This window comes from Myripristis murdjan, chromosome 4, assembly GCF_902150065.1.
Source record: "Myripristis murdjan chromosome 4, fMyrMur1.1, whole genome shotgun sequence".
Taxonomy (NCBI): domain Eukaryota; kingdom Metazoa; phylum Chordata; class Actinopteri; order Holocentriformes; family Holocentridae; genus Myripristis; species Myripristis murdjan.
This window is the reverse complement of record NC_043983.1, coordinates 34,528,225-34,549,498: the sequence shown is the minus strand read 5'-3', so window position 1 is coordinate 34,549,498 and position 21,274 is coordinate 34,528,225. Positions and strand designations below refer to the sequence as shown.

The 21,274-nt window shown below is 42.5% G+C and overlaps 2 protein-coding genes across 4 annotated transcripts; both read right to left on the bottom strand.

Moving 5' to 3' along the window:
- Positions 1-1,215: 1,215 nt before the first annotated feature.
- tal1 (T-cell acute lymphocytic leukemia 1) lies at positions 1,216-2,941 on the bottom strand. Its single transcript, XM_030048795.1, has 3 exons — positions 2,860-2,941; positions 2,151-2,215; positions 1,216-1,679 (listed from the first exon to the last, which is right to left on the bottom strand). Exons 2-3 carry the CDS (start codon positions 2,191-2,193, stop codon positions 1,216-1,218), a joined length of 507 nt encoding a protein of 168 aa, XP_029904655.1. The 5' UTR covers positions 2,194-2,215; positions 2,860-2,941.
- Positions 2,942-7,846: 4,905 nt separating this feature from the next.
- On the bottom strand, positions 7,847-16,487 carry LOC115357741 (gap junction gamma-1 protein-like). Of its 3 annotated transcripts, XM_030049391.1 has the most exons (4): positions 16,432-16,487; positions 16,134-16,276; positions 10,219-11,329; positions 7,847-9,005 (listed from the first exon to the last, which is right to left on the bottom strand). In XM_030049391.1, the coding sequence occupies exons 3-4, from the start codon at positions 11,294-11,296 to the stop codon at positions 8,992-8,994; spliced, it is 1,092 nt and encodes a 363-aa protein (XP_029905251.1). In that variant the 5' UTR covers positions 11,297-11,329; positions 16,134-16,276; positions 16,432-16,487; the 3' UTR covers positions 7,847-8,991. The 3 variants fall into 3 exon arrangements, with proteins under 3 accessions (XP_029905251.1, XP_029905249.1, XP_029905250.1); XM_030049389.1 differs by having other exon boundaries at positions 7,847-11,329; XM_030049390.1 differs by having other exon boundaries at positions 7,847-11,329; positions 16,392-16,439.
- Between the last annotated feature and the right edge of the window lie 4,787 nt (positions 16,488-21,274).

Sequence of the window (21,274 nt, the reverse complement as noted above, 5' to 3'; positions counted from 1 at the left end):
ATTTTTGTTTTTTATTAATACATTTGTTTATTTATTTTTCATAATTAGTTTACATCATTCACTCAAAAAGTAAGCAGCTTATTTTATTATTTTAGTTTTTAATTAATTTGTTAATTTATTTACTTATTCATTCATTTGTTTTGTTTATTTATTTACAGTGCATTAAACAGTTTATTCATCATTCATTCAAAGTATTACAGTATAATAATACAGTGGAAATACTCCATGGAAAGTGATGAAATTTGATGTTTTTTTGTTTTGGTGTCATTTCTGGCAGGAAGTAGCTGCTTTATTGTCTTAAGCTTCAGTGAAATAAAAATGTGCTAACTGAACTGTGCTAGTTATTATCATTATACTTTGTAGTATTGTGTATTGGTATCTTTTTTTTCTGATTATTCATGTCACTGTGATGTAATTTATCATAGAGCTTTTCAAGTCTTTACAGGTGCAAAAGTGTTTTCTTCCTCTTCCTTTATGGCTTTACATTTGAAATATTAATTTCATTATGAGGGAATGAACATTTGGAAATAAATTACTGCAGCACACACTGATGAAAAAGAGCATTCAATTTTTATTCATTCAACGGTTTTACATAATTAGTTCAGACATAATTCTGCATTACTCATAATCACCTCACAAGAAAGGCAGTTTCAGCATGCGGCGCAGTGAAACACTGACGCCTGAAATATTAAAGATAAAAACACACAATGTGGTTACTGGTCTGTCTGCTGCAGCAGCAGAGATCTACACACACACACACACACACACACACACAGCATGAAGATGAAAAATACACCGAGCACAAGAAAGAATCAGATTAATAAAATGTGTGTGTGTGTGTGTGTGTGTGTGTGTGTGTGTGTGTGTGTGTGTGTAGTCTGTACATTTGTTAGTTTGCCAGCTAAATTATTTTACATTCATTTTTAAATACATTCTTGTTGTAATATTAATTACTACAGTGGTAAATGTGAATATCACATTAATCTCAACATGTGCTCTCGTCTCCTCGTCACGTCCTCGCCGTCTCCCAGCATGCCTCTGTGATGAGGACCCTGCTGGGGCGTGGCAGAGTTCTGAGGAGGCTGCGGAGCCTCGACTGAGGGGCCTCTGATCCTTCAGCTGAAGGTACGAGAAGGAAATCCTCCATAAACTGACCAACACGATGTTTTCACACGCCGGGCAGGTCCTGGTTTCTCTGGGAGCCAACATGGCGGATCAGCTGTAGCTCGCTGTGTGTGCTGCCAGGTGGGGGCGCTGCAGTCGTCCAGGCTCTCCATAGGACACCTGGAAGTCAGTCCAGCTGTCGGGGCTCTGCTCCCCGTCCAGCAGGCTCCCACAGCTGGAGCTGGAGCTGGGCGACAGCGTCTCCGGAGGGCTCTGCTGCCCGTAGGCCCCGCCCCCCTGTCCCGTGCAGGCCCCGCCCTCCTGCCCCGTGAAGGCCCCGCCCTCTGGCCCATCCTGGTCGCCCAGTAGCTTGTCCAAGAAGTTGATGTACCTGACGGCCAGCCGCAGGATCTCGTTCTTGCTGAGCTTCCTGTCGGGTGGGTGGGTGGGCAGCAGCCTCCGCAGCTCGCTGAACGCCCCGTTCACGTTCTGCTGCCGCCAGCGCTCACGGCTGTTGGTGAAGATGCGACGCACGACCTTGGGAGGGGAGCCTGGGGAGGGGAGGTGGGTGGTAACTGCATGGGAGGAAAACACAAATCTGTCACCACCTCGCCTTAAAGTAAGGTGCAGCAGCAAAAACAAGACAGGAAGACATTAAAATCAGGCTGCACTAGGAGGCTGATGGATGATCTGGAAACGTGTTGGTTTGGGTTACGGCACCAAACTCTGACACTTTTATGGCACTAACCGAAATGCTTCAGTACTATCAAGTACCTCAAGATGCCATTTGGTACCAAATTTCAGCAGTAAATCTCATTAGTGTGAGTGCAACAGGCAGGCAGCATGTTTGTACCAAGAGCTGATAACGCTGCTGATTGGCTGTCTACACATCATACAGGAAGACAGGAAAAATTAGTTTTCTAATGAGATTTTTATGAAACTGGTATTGAAAAAAGTCGTGTTCAGGACTTGGTGCTGAAATGGATGTTGGCTGCTTTCTGTAGGTGTTGGATGTGATGTGGCGTGAAGCTGTAAACTGTTCGTACCGCTGCTGAAGTCGACTTCGTACGGTGACGGTCTGTGTTTCATGACGATACACCGATCTGGTCCACTAGAGACAGACAGACAGACAGAGAGACAGACAGAGACATCAGTCTGCATATAGACTCTATACATATCAGTCTTCAGTACATAGAGACATCAGACAGTAGAAACATCCTGAGTCTTGTCGTGGTCTTGAGCTCATTACTCACAACAAACTGTCTTTTTGAGAGCATGCTGCTCCCTTTTATGTATTTTATATTGAAACATGATCACCATAAGTCAGAGAATCAGAAAAGGTCCAGTTTGGAGGATTTTGACCCAAAGTGACCAAATGCTCATGTATAGATGAGGTTCATGCAGGCCACATCCACCTCAGTGACTGAAATCCTCCCTGCACTGCGCTCCTGACACACACTTTACATTGCAGCTGACACACTTCAAACCTGCAGCCAGACCCGTATTCAAGGGCGGGCTTTAGGGGGCTGTGCCCGCCCTGATCATCAGCTGGGCCCGCCCTGAACGAAAAGCGACGAAAAGCTTTTTTTTTTTGTAGTAGTAGTAGTAGTAGTAGTACTGTCTCTATATGTAAATTTCTCTCTCTCTCTCTCTCTCTCTCTCTCTCTCTCTCTCTCTCTCTCTCTCTAAATTAAATCTCCATCACATTAAATCTCTGCGATGACTCTCGGGATATTCTGCATCTTATTGGCTTACCTGATATTACTTTAACCAATCGAACTCCTCTGGCCTAAAACCTGACCAATCACAGCCAAGGAACGCACCGTTCATGTTCGCGTGCCGCGCGAGGAAGAGAGATTTAACGGTTATTCTGTTTAAAAACTTCGGTCGGAGTGAATTAATTACAGATATGGATGCCAAACAATTTTTAAATTATTTTAGCGAGAACAATGCCGGCCGCTTCGCTGTGAGTGAGCCCTGAAGAGGCAGGAAGAAACACCTGAAGTCGGTTGGCTCTAACGCAACATTACGGTGACGGTGTGGACTTGCTTTAGTTTCTGTCTGCTAGCTAGCTAGTAGCTCCAGACTCCACAAAGCTTCACTATGTCTAACGTTAGCTATGAAATGACTGCGTGGCTGAAACGACAATGGATTACAAAGCTTCTTCATACCCTGAGCTGACCTGCTAGCTTCCAGGCAGAAGGTAGGCTACTACTATCCTCTCTCTCTCTCTCTCTCTCTCTCTCTCTCTCTCTCTCTCTCTCTCTCTCTCTCTCTCTCTCTCTCTCTCTCTCCTGCGGTTGATCAATTTGGTCGTTTCATTCAAACGGTTGTATACACAGGATAGAAATAACTGGTTGTGTGCAAGTTTAGAAATGGTTATTTTGTTGATTGTATTGTTCATTATTGTTCTTTATTTTTCAAATGCTGCAAACCCTGTGTTGTTGAGAGATACAGGTGAATCTATTGATCTGTTGATTGACGTGACTGTGGAGTAAACCCTGTTGAGATGCAGCAGGTGAATGTGAACCGCTGTGCCATACATGATACAGGCCATGTCGGCGTCATCACTGTTTTTATTATTTGTAATAATGCGATTATACAACTATTACCAACCAAACTAAAATGTATAATCAAAATGTATTCATACTGTGGGCATTTCACTCTCAAAATCTAAAAGTTTTTTGCTAGTAGGGCCTAGGCCTATTCTCTCCGTTTATCTACAACCAACTTACATTAACAGTTATATTTAAATATGGGCTACTGCTTTCCAGTGTCGGCGCCACAACAAACATGTCTTTTCATAAACTCACCGGCAGATGTTTTATTTCAGCTGGGGGTGTGTCACTCCAATTTAACATCAGCTCCGATTAATGTGGCTAAGCAGCAAAAGTAACGCCAGTAAACAGTCACATTAAGGCTGAACAGAGTTATATCATTTCAACCCCACCTTTCGGGGGCTTTTATTAATCACCTTTCAGGCTGTTATCAATTTACCTCTGAAATAAAGACGACAGTTTTCACAGACATCTGTTTTCAATGTACAGATACAAACAAACTGACAAATTAATTAGATCAATGGCCTAGGAAACTCATAAAAACTAAAAAAATTAATAACGATTAATAGGCTAATTAATAACTGATAACATTAACACATTAAAGAACAAAGTTATAGCCGCACATCTCCGTGGAAAATCTGACAGGTACTGTCCAATCAGATTGCTCGGTCTGATCTACGTGTTGTATAATAGATATTTCATATGCATGCGCTATGCAATTTGAGTTCTGATGCGTTAATTGACCCTTGGCCATGCCAAGTACCCCACCTCACGTTACTGTCTGTCTGTCTATCTATCTATCTATCTATCTATCTATCTATCTATCTATCTGCCTGTCTGTACAAACAGACAGGCAGACAGAGAGACAGAGACACACAGATAGACAGACAGATAGTTAGATAGATAGATAGATAGATAGACAGACAGATTGATAGATTTATGTCAAAACCACAGAGGGAGGTGTAGTGAGAACTTAGAAAAACAATGAGAAATGAGATATCTCTCTATATCTGGCTGAAAAAAATGGCTGAAAAATTTTCGCCGGCACGGGCACTGCCCCCCCCCCGGGATCTTTCATGCCCCCCCTGTCATTTCTTTCTGGATACGGGTCTGCCTGCAGCCACTCAGAAACAGGGGACCTGTCTCCCTGTCTCCCCGTCTCACTTCTGCCCCCAAACAGAAAATAATGTTGACGGGTGCTGGACCTTTACAGTCTACAGCCAAATCAGGACGATGAGCAGGCGCTTCCTCCTAACATAAAAATATTCTAATATCATAATCATATGTAGCCTACTTTATTGATCCCCCAGGGTAAAGTGAATAATACCATGTAGATAGACCAATACATATATACCATATACAATATATACCTAATTAACCTATATATACCATAAAATAGCTGTAAGGTCACTTTAAGCTCTGTAATGAGACCTACAGGCTCAGTGTAGCGTGCACAGGATTTTAACCTCACATTAACACACACACACACACACACACACACACACACACACACACACACACACACACACACACACACACACACACAGTTTCTCACCTGTCTATGGTGGCGAGCGGCTGCGCGGCCTCGTACAGCATGACGCGGGCACGGAGCGGGAAGGCGGGCGGACTCAGCTGCACCATCCGGGTTTGGCTCAGCGGCTCCGGGGCAGCGGGCAGCGGGCGGCTCGGTGTGCTCAGCCGGGGCTCCGGACACTCAGTGGCTCGTCGCCCCGCTCGCCCTTTTATATCCGTTTGCGGCTCTGAGTCTGGATGCGCCGTTCCCATGGCGACCCCATTAACCAGGACATTTAGCTGCACCCCTGGGACCGGGGTGGGGTGGGGTGGGGAGGGGGGCTCCTCCTCCTCCCGTCGGGGCACCCCAGCTCCTGGCGTCGTGTTTTCCGCTGTCACTCCGCCTCCGCCCCGCCGGCACGACTCACCCTGCAGGCCTGGGTGTCGTGTCCAGGAGCCCCCGCCCCCCCACCGGATGCACCCCGCACTCCTTTTACCCCCCTCAGCCTCAGCCTCAGCCTCAGCCTCCAAACCTGCAAAAGACAAACTTTATTCATTTCACATCAGCCCTTTAGTGTGACGGCGTTGTAGGGCCTTTGAAAGGGGGAAAATTTATGGAGCCTTGGAGAAATTAATATTCAGAGAAAAAACCTCAGAATTTCCTAAATAAAAGTTACCAGATATTGTCGTACGTTCTCTGAGATTAAATTAGTAAATGTGCGAGAAAAAGACTCACAAATTTATGAGACAAACTTAAAAATTCTGGAAAATTAAAACTGAAGCTAAAGCAGGTTAGGTGTGTTAAAGCTGTGTTGGTGTGAAATAATGATTTTCTGATTTATGGTGATTATGTTTCAACAAGGAATACATAAAAGGAAGCAACATGCATGCTCTGAAGATGGCATTTTGTTATCTGTGAAATTGTTCTGTTGGGAGTAAACGGCTAAAATCCTCAGAAAACACTTTTTTTTTTTTTTTAAATTATTTTTTTTAGCACCACAGGACTCAGGATGTCTCTGCTGTCTGACTTTTTTATGTATTTGAGTTTTTTCTCATAAATTTGTGAGCTTTTTTTTTTTTTTTTTTTTTTTTTTTTTTTTTGTAAATATGACTTTAATCTGAGGATTTCACATCCAGAAATAAAAGCTGTTTGCAGCAAAATCAATCTAGAATAAATACAAGTTAGGGGCAAATCAGAGAAAAATATATGTTATTACAACCAAAACATAAAATGAATCAATAACCAACTCTTCATCATTTTAATGCAGATTAATTTCTGCTTTTCTATAAAGGCAAAACGGCAACAAGTCATTTTTATACGGCACTTTTTTTTTTTCTAGTGTTCAGCTGCTTTTTAAGGTCCTCAAATTTCAACGACAGGACATTATCTGTTCAAAAAAATAAATAATAAAAAATTTGACATGTCAAAGGATTTCATAGGCTATTTGGCAAAGTGCTGGTGGATATCGCCCACGTGACGGTAAAAGTCACGATGCAAAGTAAGAAGTTGTTTTTAAAAGCTTTTGCAGAGAAGATCATGAGTCAGACATGAAAGAACAGAACAAAAATGCTTCCTGTTTCTTCCTGCTCATCTGGAATCGACACGTCAGTGAAGTGATTAGTGTATTACTGTAATTAGTGCCTGAAAACATGTGAAAGGAGGATGACTGATAAACATCTCAGCCAATCAGACGGCCCCGAGAGAGATGGACAGTCCCACAGGGCCGAGGGGGCGTGTCTGAGTTAGAGGTGTGTGTGTGTGTGTGTGTGTGTGTGTGTGCAGGAGGGAGGATGAGATGCTGGCTCATTTTCAGTTCCCAGCCTCATCAACCACACACACACACATACAGTGACATGCAGGTCACTGAGGGAGTTCAGGTGCAGGCGTGTGTGTGTGTATGTGTGTGTTCAGTGGAGGTTAATGCAGTCACACACTGATAAGCAGAATTGATTTTCCCCCAGGAGACAAACTGCAATAAATAAATACATTAATTAATTTAAAAAAAAAAAAAAAAGTGTGTGTGTGTGCGCGCAAAGACAACCTGCAATAAATAACTTAAAAATATACATACATATAGATATAGACAGATACATAGCTCTATTTATTAATTTGCATATTTATTTATTTATTTTACAACATTTACAACACCCTCCAGCTCAAGACTTGTTAATGGTAAGAGGTACCTCCAATTTGTGGCTGGTTTCCTTGAAGAGTGGCTTATTGAAGAGAAATTCTTACCAGTTACAACCTAAATTTACAAGCCCTTGGCTGGTGGACATTGTTTATCTCCCACAAGGAACCTCTAGGCACTTTGATTTACTGTGGCGACGGGAAAAACCCAACAACTCTGGTCTCTCTGTAGAGAACTATTCATTTATTCTATCACACATATAGCACGTCTTTTGCAACCACCTCCAATCTCAAATCTGATTCACTTTCCTGGTGCCATTGTGTTTACAAAAATACAAATCGAGGGTCATGGTTTATTTTCTACATGTTTGAGACAAACATCAGCTGTTACCATTTTGGACATGAATCACCAGAGAAAACCTGGTAGGACTGGGACAGTTTGAGTATCACACAACCCAAGTTATATAAGGACCAGACTGAACTCACTAAAACAAACTCATTATTTGTTAGAAAGGTTTATTTTAGAAACTAACCACAAAATTCCTATCAATACAAAACGTATCAAAAAGTACAAAAGGCATTTTTTTTTTTTAAATAACTTGAGATGACATTTGAGTTTGCACTCATGAAACTGTGGGTATGGTTCAGAATACAAATGGTGGCATCATGGTATAAAGCATTCAAGGCATTTTATGGTTCTATCAAAATGAAAACATTTTCAGCTTTTCAACATTCTGGTGGGACACCAACAGTTCAAATATGTGTCAGTCCAGTAACATTTCCTGGTCAAGGAAAATATGAAGCTAATAAGGAACAAAATATCCAAATGCGATGGATGCAATGCCATTTTCATCATTTGAAAGGGGAACAAAAATTAACCGTTTTAAATACACAACAGTTCCTCGGTAATATTGGGATTCAGAGCCATAACAGCAATGAGCATTATCATCATTATTTTTTTCAAACTGAATAATGTCAGCCACAGTGGCAAAAGCCTTTAACCTGAAGAACAAAAATACTCATAAGCTAACATACACAAAGTATCAAATACATGTTTAAACAATACAAGACAATGTCTCAATTTACATTTATTTCAAACATTATCCAGTTTTTTTTTTTTTTTTATTCCTTTGGACAAAGGCACCACCAGCATCTTCCAGTTACCACGGCTGGCACCAGACTTGGGAACGGTGAGTGCAGTGCTAACATAACCAACAATTTCTAAAGCAAAAAAGAAAAGGAAACAAATGTGTGTCACACCTGCACAGGTCACATCAGTCATCAGTCAAGCTAAGGTCTTTGTCCAGACTGTTTGAAAATGTCAGTGGCAAACTTGAGATGCACCTCCTCTGAACATCCAACAGAGGACAAACATAAAAATGCAACCACTAGTAATCCTGAATCCCTGAGGGAGAAGCACAGATAACAGGTCTTGCTGCACAGCGGCAGTTTCTAAGCACTTTGGATCTTTAGACAGGCTGGTGGGTCAAGTATGAATGTATAGGCAATACTGTTATCCTCCTTTGACTTGATCCTTGACCTTGATCCAGGCCCTAATACTGAAAGGCTTGGGCTGACTTCAACCTCCTCAAGCAAATTCACAAGATCAAAGACACATTCACAACCATACACATCTCCACGCTGAGATTCCCTTATGTCCTTATTGTCATCTGGGTGGATGAGGACCTATACTCTGAGACCTGGGGAGAAACAAACATCAATGTCAGTAATAAAATTTGTTTTTATACATCCAAATCAATCAAAATGTCCTGGGAAGGCAGGAATTGCTTTTACATGACAGGATAAACAGCACCAGGTTCCACTAAAAAATGGTAATGTCAACATTTTATCAAAAACAATAACTCAGCTAATGGGGAGAAAAACTGAAATAATGGTTTTGTGGAAAAAAAGGCATGAATTTTCTCCACTTGATGGTTATTGCTAATGAACTGAAGTGTTTATTGAACTGGTTAATGTTACGGAGCTGTACAGGACATCATTGAGGTTAAAAAGAAGTTTCTAAATTTAAATACAGAAAAAATAACAGTGTCCTGAAATGATAGGGTTAGCTCTCATTCCTACTAGCCTTGCATAATACCAGGAAGTATGAGGAAAATTAGCTATTTTAGCAAAGAATTTTCTTCTGTATGGTACTTAACATGGTTATTGTCAAATACAGTTCATATAGCGGAACTATTGTTACCACAGTAATGGTTATTTTGTAACGGCAGGATGTTCGAGTAGCAGTTAACAGGTTGTTGCCTTGGTTACGGGATGCTTTCTTATGCTGGTATGTTTTGGTGCTTATCGCTGTCATTAAAGTAAATACAAACGGATCAAGCCGACCTCTCGATCATTCTACAGTTATCATTTTAATCTTTTCAGCCTGCAACACACCCATGATTATTATTGATAACATTGATTTTCTATCCCAAAATTGCCTAAATGTACAGTTTACCCATGGGCCACAATTCAATCAGTGTAACACTAGCTCTGATGGCAGTAGTTGTAAAAATTTGGGGACATATGCTGACTCTGGCTCTTCTTTTACAAAAACTATTATTTGTCAGATCATCGGTCAGGTGACTTTGACTGGTAAAGTAATTACTAATTACTAACTAATTAACTAATCTGCATGCTTTTGTGCTTTCTAATTTGGCTTCTCTTCCTCTAGCTCTTGCCTATTTAACATCATGGCCCAGGGACTACAGATGAAAATCAGCTTTGGTGAACACTGACACATTTACAGCTGTTGCAGATGTTAATTAATGTGCACTGTCCCTGTTCAATTAAAGTCTATAATAAAAATAAAAAATAAATAAATAAAGATAGAGGCCTTAGTTAAATTTATCAGGAAAATGGCAGAACAGTAGGACTGAAACAAATGTAACGTCTGAAAAGAAAAATCCTTATCTTTGTCAAACGTGCTGCTGCAAGATGGGCTGTTCTCCTCGCTCTGGTAGACCATATCCAGGTGCTGTCGGGCCAGCTTCAGGTGCCTCCGCAGCCTCTCCAGCTCCCGAGATGAAGCCTCATCCCTGAACGACTCACGGCTGGAGTCTCCTGGGTTGTCCCTGAAGCCCATCTTTCCAGGCGGGTCCTTCTTCAGAGCTGTGTGGGAGCCTGAGGGGGCAGATGGTCGGCGGCAGAGGGAGGGTCTCTGGCCGGACAGGGCTGGGTGGCGGGGAGTTGGAGGTCGAGACCGTGGCGCGCAGAGGCAGTTGCGAATGCCACTGATACCAAGGTGGATGATCTCCAGCACTGTGAAGAGCAGACACAGGGCGCTGACAGCATACATGATGCGCAGAAAGATTGTCTTCTCCTTTGGGCGTGAGACAAAACAGTCAACCGTGTTCGGGCAAGGCGAGCGTGTGCACGCATACGACGGCGCCACTTCCAGGCCATACAGGATGTATTGGCCAAATAAGAATGAGGCTTCGATGATGGCACGTGACAGCAGCTGAAACACGTACACCTTCATGAGCCCATCTCGTTTGATACGTCTGCGCCCGTCATGCTTTTTGGTCAGCTTTTCCACCACTTCCTTCTCCTTCTCTGGCTCAATCTCCTCCAGCTGCATGGGGTCCTCCTCACCGTTATCCCCCACTTCCTCATAGTCCCGGTAGGTGCCATGGCTCACCATAGGCATCCTCTTCCTCTCTCTTGGCCGGTATTCTTCATCATCCATACGGGCAATCTTATGCATAGCAAAGCCCAGATACATGATTGTGGGGGTGGTGATCATAATCACCTGAAAAACCCAGAAGCGAATGTGCGAGAGCGGCGCAAAGGCATCGTAGCATACATTCTCGCAGCCAGGTTGCTGTGTGTTGCAGACAAAATTACTTTGCTCATCATAGTAGATGGACTCTCCCCCGACAGCTGTCAGCACGATGCGGAAGACAATGAGAAGCGTCAGCCATAATTTGCCTACAAATGTGGAGTGACTGGAAATCTCGTCGAGCAGACGTGTAAGGAAGCTCCAGCTCATTGTGCCTCTGGGATGAGGGGAGGCCTCTCAAATCTGCATGGAAAGACAAGACAGTATTCATATTTAGCTGTCATTCTGGACAGACATGACATTTTAAAAACAGACCTAATATAATACTGGGTCATGGAAAAAAACTGATATGTACAGTTGGCTTGAAAACAGCATTTCTTAATGAAACAGACATAACCTATACAGGGCTTGACATTAACCTCCACTAAACTGTTAAATGTGGGCAGAAATCAAGAGTGGTGTGTAAAACCTTCACTCTTACTGGCTACTTTGGTGGGTAGCATTTCCTTTTTTAAGAGAAAAAAATCATTGTAGTTAAGGCAAAAGGCACCTGAAATAATTAATCTGTGCTTATCTTATTGGTCTTTCCACATCATCGTCTCACCAGTGACTTGCTCAAATAAATATTATCTACAAACAAATGCATGCTGTTACAGTCTCCGCTTATCCTTTGTATTACGTCTTGTTGTGCAGGAGCTTTTGGCTGGTGAAAGTGCTGAGTGGCATAGTAACTTCTGGAAGCCACTAACAACAGTGGCGGGTGAGCCATAAAGTTATTGTCAAGCTCAGAGCTTATGAAAACATAGGCCAAGGCAATGATGATGTGAATTCATCTACTCCTATTTAGCAAAACTACATGACCAAACCATGTTAGAAAATGCTATGTAAAACCTACGAGAGGTGCAAAATCATATGCACCTGTAAATGCCTGCAATTAATGTAAACTGAGGTTTAAAAAAAAACATTACATCAAAACTAAACTGTTGTTTTCACTACTTAACTCAACACCAGTGTCCATTTGGGACATTTCAGCAAACCACACAGCCCACCTTGCAATTGTGGCTTGACTGCCTGCGCCATATCAATTTTCGCTGAAAGCCACTAGGTGGAGACACAACATTAGTGTGAGAACACCCATGTAAAGGCGGCTCTTCTCACTGTTACAAAGAGGGAATGCTCAGACAAGGACCCAGGGTAGATTTTGAAAAGCTGCCAGCTGTCAAAGCGTGCAGCCATGAAAAGATTGCTATCGAACAGCTGTAAAGTCAAATCCTGCTCTAACCAGACAGGGAGCTGGGGCGTGATGCTCAGATTGAGACAAAGTGACGCAAGCCCTGCTCTGATGCATTGCTCTGTGCTCTGAAACTCAAGCAGGCAATGTACTGTAGGTTCTCCTTTACAAAAACCCACTAGTTCAAGTACCAGTGAATATCAAGAGTTGTATTCAGCAGTCCATGAAGATTCATAGTGTCTAAACTTTATAGTTGTATTTAGCAGTCTGTATCATGTCCTTGCTCATTATGACTGATCGATATGATTTTTTAACAAATGGGTCATAAAAGGATGGCACAGGATCTTCTGAGCAAAATAAGACTTGCCCAGCTGCCTCAGACAGGGCCATTCAAATTTCATCTCAAGATTTTATTAAGATTGAACAACACAACCACTGAAAAGCACACCAAATATTACGCTCACATGCTGAGAATAGTTGCACTAATGATAAAAGTAATATTACTACTACTACTACAACAACTAATACTACTACTACTACTACTAATAATAATAATAATGATAATAGTCAGATGGCAAAGATGAAGACTTGACAGTGGAACACTTCTCAGCCAAAGACAGACTCCTGTGGTTGAACACCATTTATGACCAACCTCTTACCAACTTCTGAGGAATAATTATCTACCACAATAAAACTATGCTACCAGTCTTGAGCTCAGTAAATACACTAGATGCAACAGAGACTGAGTGTTAAAACTCAAAAATGATGGCACTGATTCTAACAGATCCATATTGGATCCGATATTGGATAGAGATCTGCTTTTCTTTTCTTTTTTTAAATACTGGATATCTTCATGTTCATAACTTCCCTCTCCAATATGAAAGAGGCTATTCTCTAGCAACATTGTTTGACAGTGTCTGTCTCATTACGTAGGCTATATCTCATGTTTTTATTTTGTGTTTGCAATATTTTCTTCATTGATGGCATTTATTTAAACGTTTCATTAAAGAGATTTACCACAGGATTCTTGTTTATATTTTGCATTGTCATTTTCAAAAAAAAAAAAAAAAATCCTTAGAAATGCTAAAATATATAAGCCTATGTAGAAGCCTAGAGAAAAGGAATATAGGCGATGAAAGGCAATTTATGTCAGGCAGCCTATAAAAAATCCAGTGACAAACTGTCATCCACTTGTCATGAAAAGAGATCTCCCAAAATGTCAAGGAGTTGTGCTGAGCCTCTGAGCAAGGCACTTAGCTACTGTAGCAGAGATGATTAGTGGCAACTGGCTGGACTGGGCACATCGCAGGAGTGAATGTGTTATTTCCAAAGATGTGATACAGAATATTGTTGAGAAAGAGGAGAAGGTCCCTTGATATATAAAGGTTGGATTAAACCACCGCTGGCACTGAGTTTCCATTATGTTGCAAAAATTAAGTTGAAACCAGTCAATAAAGGCTGGAGGACAGACTTGCATCGAAAATTACTCCCTCTATTTACTAAGTGGCTACTCCATCAAATTTTTGGAGGAGCGTATTGATTTTGTGTGTGTGTGTGTCTGATTAGTTTTCACATCACCACCTAGAGCAGTGGTTCCCAACCCAGTCCTCAAGGCACCCCTGTCCTGCAAGTTTATGTTTCAGCTCTACTCTTTCACACCCGATCCAATTAAGGGTTTCATGCTGATTGGTTGAAACAGATAGACCTGAATAGGCTGTGCATGAAGGTGCATGGTGTGATGGAAATTTACTGCTGATTCTTACAAATATAATGGCTCATGTTTACTTGTTAATCTTCCTTAAGATTATTTTGATCAAATCCAGACAGTGTCTACATTCCTGTTTAAGGTTCCTGTTTCCTATGTCTAATATCTACACTTATCCGGTTGTGCTTGCACTTCCTTATCAGATGAACTTTCGTTAGACCTTTTGAACCCTATGTTAAGGAACTAGAACTTTTGTTAGCGTAAGACCTTAGCTGAACTTGTTTTTTTTAGAATCCTGAACTTCTGCACCGAAAGAACTTGAACTTTTAACATGTCTGTATTACCTAATTAGGAAATGGCACATGTCGCTCATAACCAGACAGGATGGAAACATTTTTTTGATTCATTGTCTGATTTTTCTGCATAAATATCTCAGATTGTAAACAATCGGGGGAACATCCCTGCAGACTGCCTTGCACTCTGTTTGGTTCTTCCCTTCAGCGCTGAATAATAAAATTCCCAAAAAGACAACTCATTGGTTCCAGATCCTTTATTTGACTAACTAAAGAGAAAAATCCACGACAATGGGCCTTAATTGAGTCAGAGTAGAGCTGAAACAAAAACCTGCAGGACAGGGGGGCCTTGAGGACTGGACTAGAGTGAGGTACAGCCAATATATTCATACAAAAGAAAATGCAGCATGTTGGCTATACATATGAAGAGAGAGACATTCTCACAGCATGAAAACAGCTGCAAACACCTGAAAACCAGTTCAGTGACTTTACTAAATGAGCAGGAGCTTGTGGTTTCAACTTGAACATGCATATTGAAAAATATTTACCGCCAACTCTGTGGTCAAATATGCCAAATGCCTCTAATGTAAAATAATTATGGCCCTCCACTCATGCTGCAGGAGACATCTAAAAAGGAGTAGAAACCAACAACAGGACACTTATAAACATGTCACTTCAAACTGGAATCTTCCCAGATGAGTTCAAAACAGCTGTTGTAAAACCTTTACTAAAGAAACCCAACCTAGATAGTAATGCATTAAGCAGCTACAGGCCAATTTCAAACGTACCATTCATTAGTAAGATACTTGGAAAAAAAAAAAAAAAAATCGCCTTGAAAAATTGGTTGGTCTTTCTGACTGTGTGTTACACTGGTTTAAAACTTACATCAGAAGGGACAAAGTTTTACGCCAGACTGGGAGATCATGTGTCTGGGGAACAGGACAACTGCTATGGAGTTCCACAAGGGAGCTGCCTTGGTCCATTACTTTTCTCACTATACATGCTGCCACCCGGTGACATCATCAGAGAGCATAATGTATGTTTTCATAGTTATGCAGACGACACACAACTGTATATTTCTGCCGAACCAAATGATGCTACAGCAATAAATTCCATCACTACCTGTCTCATGGCAGTGAACAAATGGATGAGCGATAACTTCTTAAAGTTAAATGAAGACAAAACAGAAATCCTATTAGTTGGTCCCAAAACAAAAAGAGAGACGCTGTCCATTAACTTGGGGAAACTGGCTCCCAGGATTAAATCTGAGGTTACAAGTCTTGGCATTGTATTGGATCCAGATCTTAGTTTCAAGTCCCACATTAATAAGGTGACGAAGACATCATTCTTCCACCTTAAAGACATCGCTAAAGTGCGACCATTTATAAATCAAAAAGATGCTGAAAAACTAATACATGCTTTTATCTCAAGCAGACTTGACTATTGTAACGTACTTTTTACTGGCCTTCCAAAGAAAACCACTGACAGACTTCAGCTCATCCAAGTTAGCTGCCCAACTCGAAACGACATACCTGTTGCGACGTTTTTAGCCATATGACATTACTTGTAATGTTTATAAGTCAGTACGGGGCAGGCAGTTTTGAACCTTAAATAACGCGGCTTTTAGCCTGCCGTGGGCTAGGGCGCGAAAACACTCGTCAAAGTTTGCGTTTAAGGAGCATTTTCCTCTGTGGTGTCACGGCCGTGTGTTAGTTTAATTACAGCACCGAAATTAAAACGCTAGTGTCAAAAATGAAGTTGTGCCCCAGGTGATGCTGTTTGGCGTCTGGAGCACGCTTTGTCTGAGATGTCTTTTACCTTCAAGTGCGATTTCAATCCTCCGTTTCGTCCAACCGCTCCGAAAACGTGTCCTCTCCGGCAGCTTTTCCTTCTTTTCCTCTTATAAAAAAGCCGCTTCAGTATCAACCAGGCCTGGACTGGACATCGGGAGAACAGGGGTTCTTTGAAGGAAAAAAAAAAAACAGCTATAATATATATGTAAATATTTCATTTAAAAGCCTATATTATATAAAACTAAAGATTCATACATGGGTTGAAATATACAATTAGGCATACTTGCAAAACCCCGCCAGTTTACACGAGTCTCTTTACTCACATCTTCACCTCCGAGTTTCCAGCAGTTGATGATTTCTGCTGCGTACCTCATGCTGCATTTAGGAGAATGGGACATCAGAGCATCCTGTATTAAATGTCACCACCACTACGGCCCTTCTCCAATAGGCCCTGAACCCCCCACAATGTCTCGCGACGCTGTTGTCACCGGCGCGCAGTGCTTTAGGCTAGCAGCGAAGGCGGAGATTTCCCATGAAAAGACTTTCTAACTTGATATTTGAGGAACAAAAACTGGGAAATATTAACTGGGAAACCAACACATGACCTCAAGGATTTAATCCAGAGGAAGTGACAGAAATTGTGAGGACTTTTCAAACGGAATGGTACAAAAAGAAAGAGCGGGTTTTGTGGATGTAGTCAAGCTAGCAAGTACCTTGGCAGTTATGTCAAGGTTCGTATCCCCGATAAAACTGTGTCCCCTGTCCGGTTTTGCCGAGTAAAACATGGGTTTTCAATCAAAGCAACTGTTTAAATTTGGTAACACTAACCCTAAAACTAAACCTAACCCTAACCCTCTGCAAAAGCTCGTGGATAAAACCTGAGCACTAAAACATCATAGTTCCGCCCTGTTGAATGTATGCGCGCTCCGGCTCACGCGCACAGGGGACACGGTTTTTATCGCGATATGAACCTCCAGGCTCAACACCGGGTCTCCTTCTGTCGGCGGGTCGCGGCAGCGTCTGGCTGAGAGAGGCACAGCCTGCCGAGGCTTTGCTGGAGCACCAAACCTCCACAGCCCACATCCGCTCTCAGATCCACCTGAACACCTTTGGGAAGAGCCGGACAGACACAGACAGCGCTGGAGGAGCAGCTCAGGCTCCACATCAGTGCACACAACGAAAAGGTAAAAGCTAACAGGGAGATTTAAACCTCTCTCTCTCTCTCTCTCTCTCTCTCTCTCTCTCTCTCTCTCTCTCTCTCTCTCTCTCTGGTTATAAAGTCTTCCTATGTTGTGCTTGTATGTGAGTGACTCAGTAGCTTTTTAGGCTTTTCAGACTTTGTTGTGCTTGGAGGTTTAATGGTGTGTGATCCGAGCGGGCGGTGTTTATAATGATAATGTCTTGCTGTTGCTCTTATAGACTGCACTGGAGCTGGAAGTCCTGTGTTGTTGAGATTCAGCTGATTTCTTGTTAGGGTCCTGCCTCTCTGGGAGAGGACCCTATTGTTTTTGCTTCGTTTCTTTTTTCTTCTCCTTCTTATTATTACGTCTCTTTGAGGCTTAATTTGACCCCCTAAACATGCTCAAAAACTCACCAAATTTGGCACGTACACCAGGTCTGGCGAAAAATTCGATAAAATCAAAAATCGGAACCCCCCGGTGCAAAAATGGGCTCGGTAGCGCCACCTAGGGATGCAAAGGCAGCCGCTGCGGCCCACAGGAATGTCATAGAAAGACCAAACCAGCGCTGAAACGTAGATCTCATCAAGCCCGACATTTTTCGTGCTCGTGCCCCCCACCTAAAACCAACAGGAAGTCCACAATTTGCATTTGAAAGTCACGTTTTCGCCCAAATTTGAGCTTTGCATAAACTCTATAAACTCCCAGGGCGTTAATTTTATCGGCTTGAAATCTGAATAGATGACAGAGGACACAGTGCTGAACAAAAGTTCTTCAAGGTTAAGTAACATTTCGAACGGTTTAGATTTTAGAAGGCCGCAAAGTCAGTGTCCACAACCAGCGCCTCCACTTTTTCCCATGGACCCTGGTGGGAATAACGCAGCATGCTAGGGGCTAATTAGGCCCCTGCTGACTAAAGTAAAAGTCTGACAGCTTTCCAACCTATGCCGATGGAAAGAGGACCAAAATTCCTACAAAACTATATATCATGGTGTGGATTGAAAAAAGTGTGTGGCCGCGGTGAAGACTAGTTTAACAGGTGGGACTCCGGATTCTCTGCTCTGCACTGTTCTCCCTCCCCTCCTCCACTCCTCTGACTCACAGTAGCTGCCTGCAGCCTTCTCCCAATGCACACTCAATGGGAAGGAGCAGTAACAACTCTGTGTTTGTGTATGTGTGTGTGTGTGTGTGTGCTTAATGCCACAGCCACCGGGCACAAGTGGGCACAAGGCGGCACGGGTGCGAGGGCCCGTCCAACGCTGCTTGCAGCTTTAATTGTGATCTTGTCTTTGGGAGCTCCTGGGCTGTAAATCCTGCAGAAATGCAGGTGGATGTATGTCTCCATAATTAATTGGCAGTAATTGTGTGCTTGCTATAATCCGCCAATGTCAATAACTACATTTTTGACAGCTGCAACTTGATTGACTTTGCAGTGGTTTAAATACTGAGTTCTACCTAGTATATATTTTTGCATATTTATTTCATGTACTATGCGATTTAAGTTCTGGCTGATCCTGCCTACCCAGCCACAGACCTCACTGCGCAATATACATTGAAACAACAAGTCCAAAGCATTAATTTTAAAGACACCTCAATCGAGGTGATGGGTTTGGGTCATGTGTGTTAACGGGAATGACCCAAACGCCTATCTATCTATCTATCTATCTATCTATCTATCTATCTAGCCACATAAATACTGTCCTATGCATTAAACCTGTGATAAATGGAGAAATGCACACAGCCTGTTTTTTGAAACTCTCCCTTTAAAATGTGCGGACAGCACTTCCCCCATTTTTGTGATGTCACACATACAGCGACTCCGCCCACTTAAACTAGCCAGCCCGCTAACAAGTTAGACACATGATGAAGAAATGTTGCTGCGCCACAGACGGATGCAAGGAGACTCATGTTTCTCTGCACACTCTTCCAAAACAGACCAGCGGCTGATGGTCATTTTTTTGCGGGTCCCTCAGGATTTTAGCCCAAATTTGCTCGTCTGTTCGGCTCATTTCAGCGCCGACTGTTTTATCAACACAACACAATACAATGTCTGTTTCACAAAGAAATTTTGTAAAGGATGCTGCTGTCCCCACATTGTCTGGACTAACGTCTACTCCGCAACCAGTAAGTGACTGTCTGCATTTGCACGTCAAACAGTTTATTCAGTAAACAGGCATTCATTACAGTAAACACTTTGCTGGAACTCTAATTTACTCTGTATTAACATAAGATATGAAACAAAATGTGTTGGGATGTGCTGCATCTCTAACATCAGCACTGACTCTGAAGCAACTAATGCTGCTGCTCTCACTGACACACTTGTGTTTGCTTACATTTGTATGATGCTCGATGAAGCTTCTTTCACACACACACACACACACATACACACAGGACTGCGTCTCTACAGCTTCTCTCCAGCGTGGGTTCTCATGTGTCTCTTGAGGTTTCCTTTATGTGTAAAACCTCTCCCACAGAAGGAGCAGACGAATGGTTTCTCTCCAGTGTGGATTCTCATGTGTCTCTTGAGGTCTCCTTTCTTTGCAAACCCTTTACCACAGAGGGAGCAGTTGAACGGTTTCTCTCCAGTGTGGATTCTCATGTGTTGCTTGAGGTCTCCTTTCTGTGTAAACGCTGTACCACAGAGGGAGCAGTTGAACGGTTTCTCTCCAGTGTGGATTCTCATGTGTTGCTTGAGGTCTCCTTTCTGTGTAAACGCTGTACCACAGAGTGAGCAGGGGAACGGTTTCTCTCCTGTGTGGATTCTCATGTGTCTCTTGAGGTTTCCTTTCTTTGCAAACCCTTTACCACAGAGTGAGCAGGGGAATGTACTCTTTCCTGTGTTCTTGGTCTTGGAGCAGGAAGCTGGTTTCTCTCCCACATCAGGACTGTCATGACTGAGAGGGACGTCACTCGGTGGGTTTGAACCGGACTGAGCTTCTGTGCTCTCATCCCAGTCATCACTGTCCTCAGTCTCAGCCTCAGAGGAGGGTTCTGCGTTCCTGGCTCCTTCCTCTTCACCATCTTCTGCTTCCATCTGTCCAGTGGAGCGGCGGCTCCCCTGAGCTTCCTCTTCATCATCCTCACTCTTCACAGGAACAGCAGTGAACGGCAGCTTGGTGATATCCTGAGGCTGCTCTCCCTGCTGACTGGTCCAGAGTTCCTCCTCTTCCTCTTTTATGTTTTGGGGCTCTGGCTCCAGACTGGGGGTCCGCTCCCGCTGCTCAGGGGGAACCTCCTCCTTACACACTACTGGAAAAAACACACAGACACAATTATGCTTGGAAGCTGACCCGAGCCTGTCGGCATCACTTCATGTCAGCATAACCCCTGCTAAGGCTTTTGTAAGCTCTGCCAAAAACAGATATTGTGACAATCAACACTTGCTTTTTTTGTTTGTTTTTTGTTTGTTTTGTAATTAGGTGAGAAATAGGTTGTTTCTTATTCTCGGCTAATTCCAGTTCCCTCCATGATTGCTTGGTGACCAAATATCGGATGTTGCGTAACTTTCTCCACCTGAGCCCCAATAAAAACTTTGTTTTACATGGTCCTGATAACCTCACGCCCTCAGTTGATGAGTTTATTGGCCGACTTCACTCTAACATCAAACCTGCCGCTGAGAATCTCGGTGTCATCTTTGACCAGTTCATGTCTTCATGTCTCGAAGCTCGGACAGTGTTTTCTTTAAATGAGAAACATAGCCGAAATAGCTTGTCTTCTACAGACGTTGAACTTCTGATTCACACTTTGATTTAATCCTGTCTAGATTATTGTAATTCCCTCTACACACGAGCCTCAGTCAAGCCACTTTAAATATTTTATAGTTGGTTCAGATTATTTACTAGAACGAGCTGCAGGTCCCACATCATCTCGTTCTAGTACTACCACTGCAACTACAAATATTAATATACTACTATTACTACTTCTAACAACCACTATAACATAGTGGTTGTTAGAAGTAGTATATATATATATACTTTAATATACTACC

Bases quoted from the DNA above. Each gene is read 5' to 3' on its own strand.
- tal1 (XM_030048795.1), bottom strand. From the start codon at position 2,193: ATGAAACACAGACCGTCACCGTACGAAGTCGACTTCAGCAGCG. The intron at 1,680-2,150 runs GTACGAACAGTT...CCTCCCATGCAG, and splicing joins CGAAGTCGACTTCAGCAGCG to TTACCACCCACCTCCCCTCC.
- LOC115357741 (XM_030049389.1), bottom strand. From the start codon at position 11,296: ATGAGCTGGAGCTTCCTTACACGTCTGCTCGACGAGATTTCCAGTCAC.